The 11,247-nt window shown below is 36.1% G+C and overlaps 2 protein-coding genes and 1 pseudogene across 2 annotated transcripts; all 3 read right to left on the bottom strand.

Moving 5' to 3' along the window:
* Positions 1-375: 375 nt before the first annotated feature.
* Positions 376-3,047, bottom strand: LOC146167018 (uncharacterized). The gene is made up of 4 exons (XM_083385224.1): positions 2,796-3,047; positions 2,329-2,473; positions 1,636-1,745; positions 376-657 (listed from the first exon to the last, which is right to left on the bottom strand). Exons 1-4 carry the CDS (start codon positions 3,045-3,047, stop codon positions 376-378), a joined length of 789 nt encoding a protein of 262 aa, XP_083241350.1.
* A 1,525-nt stretch (positions 3,048-4,572) lies between these two features.
* Positions 4,573-6,526, bottom strand: LOC146167019 (uncharacterized; annotated as a pseudogene).
* Positions 6,527-6,978: 452 nt separating this feature from the next.
* LOC146167020 (uncharacterized) lies at positions 6,979-9,805 on the bottom strand. Its single transcript, XM_083385244.1, has 4 exons — positions 9,554-9,805; positions 8,465-8,609; positions 7,935-8,044; positions 6,979-7,287 (listed from the first exon to the last, which is right to left on the bottom strand). The coding sequence occupies exons 1-4, from the start codon at positions 9,803-9,805 to the stop codon at positions 6,979-6,981; spliced, it is 816 nt and encodes a 271-aa protein (XP_083241370.1).
* Between the last annotated feature and the right edge of the window lie 1,442 nt (positions 9,806-11,247).

Consider the following 11,247-nt stretch of genomic DNA (forward strand, 5'->3'; position numbering starts at 1 on the left):
TCACTTTAAATTATATTTTTTATTGTTACGCTTAGTTTGGGCTGTGTTTATCCAGAACAATCTGGTAGACGTATACGTTGTGCACAGCAGTCTGAGCCTCTGAGGTATGGCAGCCGGTTCGGGACTCGAGTAAGACTACTCCTGTCGTAGCTAATAATGTTAACGATTACGTGTTATTTAGGACTGTTAATAGAAACCAGAAACAGATTCATTTTTGTTTTAAAGTTGCAACTGTGAAGCGCAGTTGGAAAATGTTAAAGAACCTAATTTTATCTTATTTTACGTTGCAGGTTTGTGTAATATGAACGAAACCTACACTGTTTTATAGTTTTTGTTGTTTAGCTGGCGTTGAATAAGTATTCGAATAGGCCTAAATCACCACCTATTTCGCAAAAAGTATTTCATGATTGGATTCGATCCAGTTGCTAGTTTGTAAACAGCGTAAAACGCCAACAAAGACACAATGCTAACTGTGGTCAACGCTTCACGTTTTATGCGTCGGAAATCTGGATCGTTTTTGTAAGCTTCTTCCATTATGTTTCCCCCGACGTTTCTGTGCGGATACGGTTTGTCAGGAACTTCTTTGTTCAAGAACTTGCACAAACTTTCCCATCCGTCCTTTGGTGAGTGAATCAACAGCTTGTCTTTTGGTGCGTTCTGCAATTGGTAGTTGCACAAGTGGAGTAGGATTAACCATTAGGCTACTAAGGCGATAGTCTTGGGCCCTGGGAAAATTCGGCCTTCAATTCAATGTTATACACTATAAGGCTATGACACTATGTCATGTTTATGGTATTTTACAGTAAATAATTAAAAATTTTATGTAGGTATTTTTATTACTTTTTGTAGCTTGGTTTGAAAAATTAGGCTCTTCTCTAGTAAACGCCTTTGGCCTACAGTAGCTTACCCTTAATCCGGCCCTTAAGCACCACACTTAAAAATCAGGTAACAACAAGTAGTTCGTTATCTGATATTAGCTAAGGTAAACTAATAAAACTATAGTAACATTTTTCACAGCACAAAATATGAGCCTATAAGAATATAGCGCAGGGGAGAGCAACCTTCATCCAGTGGCGGACCAAATTTAAACTCAAAATATTCTCGACGGGTCGTAATAAATTTTAATCGTCAATCTTGTTGTTAATTTTTTTACACTTAATTCTATAACTGTTGATCAGAGTCGGGCCTAGGTTTTCCTGCGAATGAGAATGGGTCTAGTTATATTTAAGAAAATGGCGGTAATGCGCTCCAAAAAGGTTTTCTTTGTTTGGTGCGTATTTCGAGTCCACAGGACGTAATCTATGACCAATGAAAAAGTGTAATAAAAGTATTTACGATAAATTGAATCGATAATCAAATTTATGGTGTAAGCCTAATGTGAAAAATACCTTTAAACTCTCAATGTTATATGTTCATAATTAAAAGCCACAATGAATTCATGTGAAGCGCAATAAAATGCATTCAGATATACTACGTTGGCGAAACTTGCATTGCTATTTATTTCCAGGTTAAGTAGCCTACGGCGACTTTAGAATCTCTCAAAACGAAAACTGGCGAGATGAGTAAATGAGAGGTCCCCTGGTATAGAGGGTACTTGTAGACTAAAAGCGGGGCATATAGGCCTAAAGATTATACCTGTATCACGTTTGCGTTGTGCCTTCTGTAGGCCATTCTCAAGAGCAGTGATGGTATTGGCTGAATTTGGAACAAGTTTTGCCTGCACTTGAATCCGAAGATTGCGGTTACTAAAACAAAAATGGTGTTTTAGTATAACAGAGGTACAGCTATAGCGACACTTGATTAGAATACATTTCTTCAATTTTACCGAAATATTTTAAAATATAGCTGTTATTTAGTTTAAGATGACAAAGTCGTTAAATAAAATTAGGCAATAAATAATCATTGGTAAAAAAGAAAGAAGTTCGATAAAATTACATTTATTTATGTGTTAACATATACTACTAACAAGGCACCGAAATAGAGCCGAATAGCCATGGAGGAAGTACGTAATTGATAGCTTTGACAAAAAAACAATTCTTACGATATTATGACCTTTATCAAAAAAATTGCACTAACTGGATTATGTTTACAGATTTATATTTGACGAGAGTCAACATCACTACGTTTTAAGGCCGTGGGTCCTTTGTCTTTCATGATATGTTTGAAAAAGACATGAAAGAAAATGACACTCTTTTCTAGGTTTTAGAAAGACATATGTGTCACGAGGCTATGAAATCGTGTCCCATTGATCCGCCCCTATAGTTGCTGATTAAAATGTTTGAAACGTATATGGAACCAAATCCATATTAGACAAAGCTTTATTCTTACGAGTGTTTTGCGACCTTTGAAGTCTTCGATAGCTGTACGGCGATAAGTAGGGCAATAATCGAAAATGCCACTTGTTTTCAGCCTCCAGCTGCTTTTCCATGCTCTTTAGCCAAGTGTCTTCATCTTTTCTCGTTGTAAACACAATCTTGGCATACACAAGGTAAATGTTTAGACCAAGTGTAACCTTATTGTTTGCATCGTAGAATACCTTACCACCCCGGCTTCTTTTTAGATTTGCAGCCAAGTTTGTACGAAATTACTTACATATATCGATAAAAAATCACTTACATTTTTTAATTATTTTTTTCCTTTTATGAAAGGAGAACAAATTAAAAAAACTTCGTGACAAGCAGTTATACTCCAAGTTTAGCTTATCCAAATTGTGCTGTAGTTATCTAACTATTTCTAATTTAGCTCATGTTGTAGTTATCTAAAGTTATTTTAACATACGAGAGTTACTAATGTACCTTGGCATCAGGAAAGGATTCGTGTATTTCGTCCCAAAAATAGCAGGCGGGAATGTCTGTCACTGCGTCCACGTTTTCAAACATTCGACGAAAGTCGTCAGTAGTGGCTCCATGCAACACAATGTTGTTCCATTCCTGGCCGTGATGTTCAAAGTGTTCAGGCCAGTCGTACACACTGTAACCTAATTCTCGTAAGGCTGCCGCCATCGACTTAGTACCAGTTTTGCAAAATCCGGCAAAAATAACTTTCATTTTACAGATTGGCTTATTTTGAGCGACTGACCTATTTGTCTGATTTCACAATTGAAGTTTGCAAAGGCCGCTTCAGTCAAATGCAACTTTTACCATAAGGTTGCTTCGCCTAATGCTCAACAACGCTGCTGGACGTTTTTATCAACTAGTAACACTGATCGTTTGTCGCCAAACACTAATCAATATGTATTGTATATAGGACTACTTTAGCCTAGAGCGCTGAACACCACGCATTGTTTGTTTAACCCTGAACTGTGTTGGCTGTTGTAATGTATATAGAGCGTGGCGTTGACAACTGTTTGCTGGATTTATGGGAAACCTGACTCATGCACTAGCGGAAGTTAGGCTTACTGGTTCTGGGAATTTATAATGCGAGACATTATATTTCATTATTTGAAGTTGCCGACACTTTGCATTTTGGTTTAACTGTAGAACGTTACCTGTTATATATTGACAGTGACACTCATATTTGAAGGTGTGGGCCCCAAACAGAGGCTTTACCTCGCATTTTAACAACTTTTCAGTTATCAATCTTTACGCTTAAAACAATGGCGGACCATATAACACCTTTATGTCGACATTGTAGCCTATTGCTGCGGAGACACCCGATCCGTTAGAAATCAGTGCATTTCTAAGCAAAAAGGTCTACGACAATCAGGGCATCCAATGGCAGAAAAGTCTAGACTTTTAGACCTTGAGGTCCTGGCAATGCACTGATTTGGACCTTTAGGTAAACTCCCGGCGAAGATAAATGAAAAATATTCATTAAAAGTTCAGAAAAGATAACAAAAAATATGAGATAGGATTAATAACACTTGACCCACCTAAACCCTAACGCTAACTCGAATCCTAACCCAAATAATGTGCGTTATTTTAATAATTCTTTAAATGCTGGGGAAAAAAGCCCAAACTCGGATGGTTTCTCGTCCATTGTATTTAAGATTATTACGTCACAAATTGAGGTATTGGGACCAGAACCGTTATAATTATTAAATTATCGCAAATTATTTGGGTTAGGGCGCTGGTTAGCGTTTGGGTTTGGTTGGGTCAAGTATTGTTAAACTTAATCTTCTTATGCACATTTGTTAATGCAAATTAGTGCATTGTCCAAGACCTCAAAGTCTAAAAGTCGGACTTTTTGATCCTTTGAATGCACTGATTGTCGTAGACCTTTTTGCTTAGAACTGCACTGATTTCTGACGGATGGGGTGGCGGAGATATACACAATAAATCAGTTTCTTAATGATTCATTTCTGTTGGTGTGAATGTGTACTGTAGATTTTAGAACAAGGCACCACAGATTTCTCGGTTTGCGAAAGCATAATAACTCGAACTCAATTGGACGACTATTCCTAATGATTCATTTGTGTTGTGTCGCAGGTACAGGGTTGCCAGACTATGAATATGTCTTAAGGCCAAATTAATACAAAAAAAGGCCAAATTGATAATTACCTGTTTCTATGAAAAAAAAATAAAATATACACACATTCATATTTATCAAATTTACTTGTATTATTATTAGTTTTTAAAGAATTTCTTCTAAATAGTGGGTTTCTTCATTTTCTAATGAAATATACAAATTCTCACTGTTGTGCAATTTAACCATATTTGGAGTACACTTGAAGTCTTTACAACACATTTTTTGATCCAATAGGTGAGAACGAATTCTTATTATAGCTTCCAATAGTTGAATTTGTGTTCTGTTTCTAGGCTTTGTTTTCACAGCTGTAACCAGTGAAAATATTCTTTCAACACCTGCATCACTTGCAGGTGTTATCAGAGATGTTAAAGCATATTTGGAAAGTTCTTTAAAGTTATTGTGTTTAAACACACCTTGCCAGAATGAAAGAGAGTCTTTTGGAATGCCACTTTCTGAAAAATATTTTTCTTCACACCATTCAACAAGACTGACTTTTCTGTATTGAGATTCAATCAAACTAATATTACCTTCCATGTGATGCAAAAATGGCAAATCTTCAAAATTTCCTTTTAATGTCTGACTAAGAATTGTGCAAGGATTTAGCAATGTAAGACCTTTGAATATGTTGGCAGATTCTGGAAGCCTCTTCTCTACCTGAGTTAATGCTTCTTGAAGTATAGATTGACATCTTATTTTAACCTGCATTACTTTTTGCTTTTCTATATCTTTGCAGCTATTTGGTACTTTAGTCAAGTAAGTGCTAATTTCTTGATTGAATTTACAACCAAAGTCAACATTGTTTAAAATTTTACTAGTCTCATCTTTGTTATAAAGCCTGCTGTATAAGCTCTCATGGTGCATAAACAATTGTTTTGAAAGTTCATATGGGTCACCATTAGTTTGTTGGAATATTGAGTTTATCATTTCAAACTCTTGAACAATTGGAGTGGCAAACACAAAATATAAATAATTCATTCTATCTGCAAACATTTCTTTTAATAATCTACATTTATACTTGGCATTCAAACCTAATTTAGCTTCACAACTGCTGAAGTAAGCTAATAATTCTTCCCAATTCATCAAAATATTATATAGGACTTTTCCTCTGACTAACCATCTAGTCTTAGACAATTTTTGAAATGGAAGTGGGGCTTTTCTTTGACTGCCTTCACTTTCTGCAGTATTCATAACCTCAAATAGTGTTTTGAAATCTTCTCTTCTCAGAATACTATGTGAAAACCACAATGGCACTTCAGTGAGAATAAATCCAACATTATATGGAAATTTCGAAAATGCATGTTCAATGCAGAGACTTAAGGAATGGCATATACATTTCATTCGAACACAGTTTGGTGATTCATTCTTGATCCTGCTCCAAACTGAATTGTTGACTCCAACCATGGTCGCAGCTCCATCACTTGCAAACCCTATACAATTTTTTAGAGTTTGACCAAATAATGTTATTTCCTCTACTATTTTTTTAAACAAACATTGTGCCATTGTGTCAACAACAGGAACAAGAGACATAAAAGCTGTTTGGATTCTTTCGCAGTAATATCGCACAACTATGCAAAGGGGCTTTTGCACCGCTATATCTGTAGACTCATCCACAAGCAAAACATACTTTTTTCCTAGCATTTTTAAGTTCTGTTTTAAGTGATTTTGAAATAATATTTTTGATGATTGCGGTGCATTTGGTTCTATGCAGGTTTATATTTCCAAGAATACTTTTTTCACCATGATACTTCACCACTTCACCAATATGATCAACTGAGCTAATAGATGCATGACACGCTATTGTTAAATTTAAATCTATTTCTGCTATTTTTTCCGAATCAGAGGCTTTATGGAAAAATTTTGTAAGAGAACTTCGAGAGGAGTTTGGTATTTTATTTAGGTGTTTCTTGTTTTTTTCATGTGTAGAAATGTTGATAAGCTTTGGCAGTATATTCACTTTGCACATTACACAGTATCCACTTTGCCCGTCATCTGCACATTTTAACCACGTGTAAGATTTTTTCCAAGCTTTATTGTATTTTCGTCCAACTTCATAACTATTCTTCCACTTAGGCATTGTAAAAGGATAAAAGTATAAATCTAAAACACATTGACACCAGCTGCAGTTACAGTAAATACTTGCAGTCAACTTGGATAACCACAACAATAAATGGCGCTTGTCTCGAATTTTACCATAACGCAATTATTTGGGTTAGGGTGGGTTAAACAATATCATTAAATAAAGAATATATAAATACTTGACCCACCCACACCCAAACTCTAACTCGCGCCTTAACCCAATATTACGCGTGATTTAATATTTGTTTCAACGCTGTGGTAGGATTTTAGACCCACGCCGGTTCGGTTAATATAATCTATTATTTATTTTGAAGAGTAAATTAAAAAAAGCCAAATTTAAGGCCAAATCTAGAAAAAGGCCAAATGCATAATTTCTAAGGCCAACAGACTTAAAAAAAGGCCAATCTGGCAACCCTGCGCAGGTATGATTTAGATTTAGAACAATGTACTGAGCAGATTTCTCGGTTTGCGAAAGCATTGTAACGCGAACTCAATTGGATTTGAACCAGTCGCAAGTTTGTATCCGAAGTAAAGTGTCAGGGCTGTTACTACGCTAACGGTGAACAGCGCTTCGCGTTTTACGCGTTGGAAAGTCGGATCCTTGTAGTAAAGTTCTTCCATAACTTCTCCACCCACATTTTCGTGCGGATACGGTGTGTCTGGAACATCTTCGCCGATAAATTCGCACAACCTTTTCCAGCCATCTCTCGGCGAGTGAATTAGCAGCTTGTCCTTCGGTGCGTTCTGCAAGTTTTGTAGGGCAAATGGTGAAATTTAATTGACCTATGAAACAACGTGTTCCCCTGCTGCCTTTGTTACCGTAATAAATGAGGCTCTACAGGCCTGCCCAGTTAACCATATTTGGCTAATGCCTTCTGGCCCAACGTCATTCTAGTACCCTCAAACAAGTCATTATCACATAATTTACATTAAGTCTCATTCAAGTTACAGTATTTGTAAAACTTGTGTTTAAGTCTAATCTTTTTGAATAAATAACCCCAGTCAAGTCGTAATTAGAGCAAGTCAGTTCTAATTCAAGTCCTTGGTATATTGAACGTTAAACTATCAAAATTGGTAAACTCGTCCGATTATAAGCAATACCTCAAATTAAAAAAAACACAGAAAGTAACTTTTTGCAAGCAAATTGTTTTATGGGCAAATATTATTATCAATAACCATTTTTTACCAAAAACTGCGAAAACACTTCATTTCTACCCAAGTCATTTGTCAAAAGACTTAAGTCAAATAATTTAAAAACAGTGATTGAAATCACTGTTTTAAAAGTCATAACACAACTATGCATAAGTAGCTAAATGTTTTAGCTCTCCAAGGTTTAATACAAACACCAACAGAGCTCTGTATACCGTCACATCTTAACTAATATTATTTACCTGAATCACATCGGCGTTATGCCTTCTGTAAGTCTTTCTCATTAGAAGCTCCGGTAGCGGCTTAAGGCTAAACACGCTTTCGTTGAACTTACAGCCAAAAATTGCGTTCACTATTAAGATCAAATAAGGCTGTATAATCAAAAGAAGCTATTTTTGCTCTGCAAAGATAAACATTGGACGCAGCAACAGCGTAATAAATAAAGACTTGATTGCCATTTGATGGTGAGGGTTAAATAATATCAACGTAGCAAGTATATCTTACTGTCTTCAACGTCCAGTTGTTTTTTACAAAGTTGCTCATTAAATTGGAAATGCCTCGGACTGCATCGTGAATTACTTCTAGTAGCCTATAGGTCTTTTATACGTGTTAAGTATAACCAAGGGAATTCAAGGTATTTCGAATATGAGTTTTAAAACTGAGGCCTTTAGTTAATTTAAAGCCAATTGCTAACAACACATATAGGTGAGAGCAATTCAAAATTGAGTCACTTTATTTAAATTAACAATCATTATTTTTTAAGCCATTCTACCGTTGATTTGCGATCTCTTTCGTCTTCGGTAGCTGGTAGGCGACAAGTAGGGAAACAACCGAAAATACCACTTGTTCTCCGCCTCTGTTTGTTTCTGCATACTCCTTACCCACGTGTCCTCATCTTCTCGCATTGATAGCACGATCTTAACAAAGTAAAACCAAGTTTGGAAAGCCTTAGTTTAGGCCAGTGTTTCGCAACCTTTTTGGCTTGCGGTACCCTACAGAAATTATAAATAGTTCGCGGCACCCTTGCCCGCATTGTTTGCTGAATGGTTAACTGTAACGTTGCAATAAACAAGTTTGAAACAGCACATTAGCTGTGCAACACGGTTTAAAAAACGTTTTAAGTTTTTGCACATTTATCGTTACACACAAAAAAAAAAAACAATAGAGCACAAATTGAAATCCTAAAAAAACTTAGAATATCTCTCGTCACCCTTGAGCGTTAAAAATGGCACCCCAGAGTGCCGCGGCACCCCGGTTTAGAACCACTGGTTTAGGCACTAAGAAGTCGAAGGTTGCTTTTCCCAAAAGGTAAATTTGCATTAGACGAAGGTTATAAAACTAACTCACTTGAATTACCCGACCTTAACGAATTTATTGTTAAAATGTATAGGTGTAGCATTTTTTACAAATCACTCAAGTTGAAATATATGTGATTTGTCAAGGTTTTAGTTTTAGAGTATAAGACTCAGAGCCAATTAATTTATCGTACAGAGCCTACGATCATGAAAAAAGGAACACATTTTGACTTTTACAAAAAAGTACTCGTTGGAAAAATGCAACCACAGTCTTGTTTAGAAATGCAACTTTAGTCTTGTTTATTTAAGTGAACGAAGCGGCTGTGGTACACCCCACCCCCTCCCCTAGTTTTGGTAGGAAGTTAAATAGAGCGAAGATGTTTGCAGTCTGTGATTTGTTGAATTTTACCTTGTTTGTTGTAATGAAAAACCGTGACTGTAAATAAAATCAAGGATGAAGCTTGGGTAATGCACTCTACGTTACTGATTATATTGCGCAGTAGTTGTACTAAATTTGTTCATTATGTAACTTTCATTGTTTCATTGTATTAAAACGCCTAGAATACCTTTGCGTCGGGAAATGCCTTGAGAATTTCCTCCCAAAAATAACAGGCTGGAATATCAGTCACAGCGTCAACGTTTTCGTACATCCGTCGAAAATCGTCGGTGGTCGCTCCGTGCAGCATAATTCTCGTCCATTCCTCTCCATGATTCTCAAAGTGCTCAGGCCAATCGTACACTGTGTAACCCAGCTGTCTCAGAGCTGCCGCATTGGACTTGGTTCCAGTTTTGCATAGGCCCGCAAAAATAACCTTCATATTGTTGACAGGTTTAGCCTATAGTAAATGGACTGCCACAATCGCATATAAATCGTGGCGCCACGTACAGCCTAAAGGTTGCGCTTTGTTAAGCCTAATGTTTGCATACAGCTGCTGTACAAACAGCGCTGCAGTCATCCATTAAAGTTTCGCGTTCATGTTAACCAAAGTTCTATCATTGAGTCTTTGTTTATTGCTTGCTGAAATGATTGGTTCTTCACGTGCATTAAAAACGTAGTACGACAAAACATTTCGTCTTACTTTCACCCAGTGTTGTAAACAAGTCATATTTCAAAATGACTTAAGTCCTAGTCAAGTCAATGTAAAATACCTTAAATCTAAGTCATTTTTCTAATAAAGAACCAGTCAAGTCATCAGTTGCCCAAGTCAAGTCATACTTAGAGCAACTCAACTTCAAGCATTTGCCATAACAATAAAACGTTTATCTATTAGAATCGGTCGTAGGCCTACGATTAGGGCAATACCTGAACTAAAAAAATAATAAAAAGGCAGCATGAGGCAAGCAAAATGGTTTACGTGCAAAGATAAATATCTCAGTTTTATATTAAAAATGAAAACACTTATTTCCACCCAAGTCATGAATTGGTCTCAGGTGATCGTGGTTTATTGCCGTCTAATGCTATACATTTCCTCAGTGTTGCAATGTCTTATATCTGAAATTAAGTGAGGTTAAGTCGCTTTTATTAGGTGACTTAACTTTGCAAAATTTCATAACTTGACTAACTGACTTACACTAATCTTAAGTGTTAGAAAAGTAGTTTTTTTTGTTGTTGTATAAATTGAATATTTACCTTAATTTTAGACGTAAAAGAAATCGCTGCTTGTTTGTTTTTTCGTTTTAGCTTCGAAAATATTTAAAAGAATGCTACGATACACACTTAGTAAACTTACAATTCGGCGCTTGACGAAACAGCCCATGGGTATTATCAGCGAGAATGTTTTTGATTGTTATGACACAAACGGTTAATAGATTGTAATTTTTTTCATTATTAATCATTCTCAGATTAAACTACTCACACGGTGGCGCTAAAGTATTGCCCAAGCTGGACAACACTTGTCAGACCTCCAATATAGTTGAAAGTGTATGGCATGTAATCGATGCGAGTTTCAACTTTGTTTTTAGCGATTCATATACAGGACTTAACAGAATGGTAATATTGTCAATTGATCTGAAAATGTACAAAATGAGCGCTTTTTCTTAAATAACTAGGCGAAACAAAGTTCTTTAAATTAAAACGTTTCGTAGTGTACCAAAGAACAAATTGCAAATAAAAAAACATGCTTTTGAAACATTGGTTTCCTATGGCCCATAACGCCTATGATTTTCAAAAAAAAGATCTAATCAGGTTTAAAAGCAGCTGGAACTTTTTGATAAGTTGATATACTTTGAGCTGTAGGCAGAAATTCGTGGGTCGCAAAGC

Source organism: Ascidiella aspersa, chromosome 1, assembly GCF_963924565.1.
Source record: "Ascidiella aspersa chromosome 1, kaAscAspe10.2, whole genome shotgun sequence".
NCBI lineage: Eukaryota > Metazoa > Chordata > Ascidiacea > Phlebobranchia > Ascidiidae > Ascidiella > Ascidiella aspersa.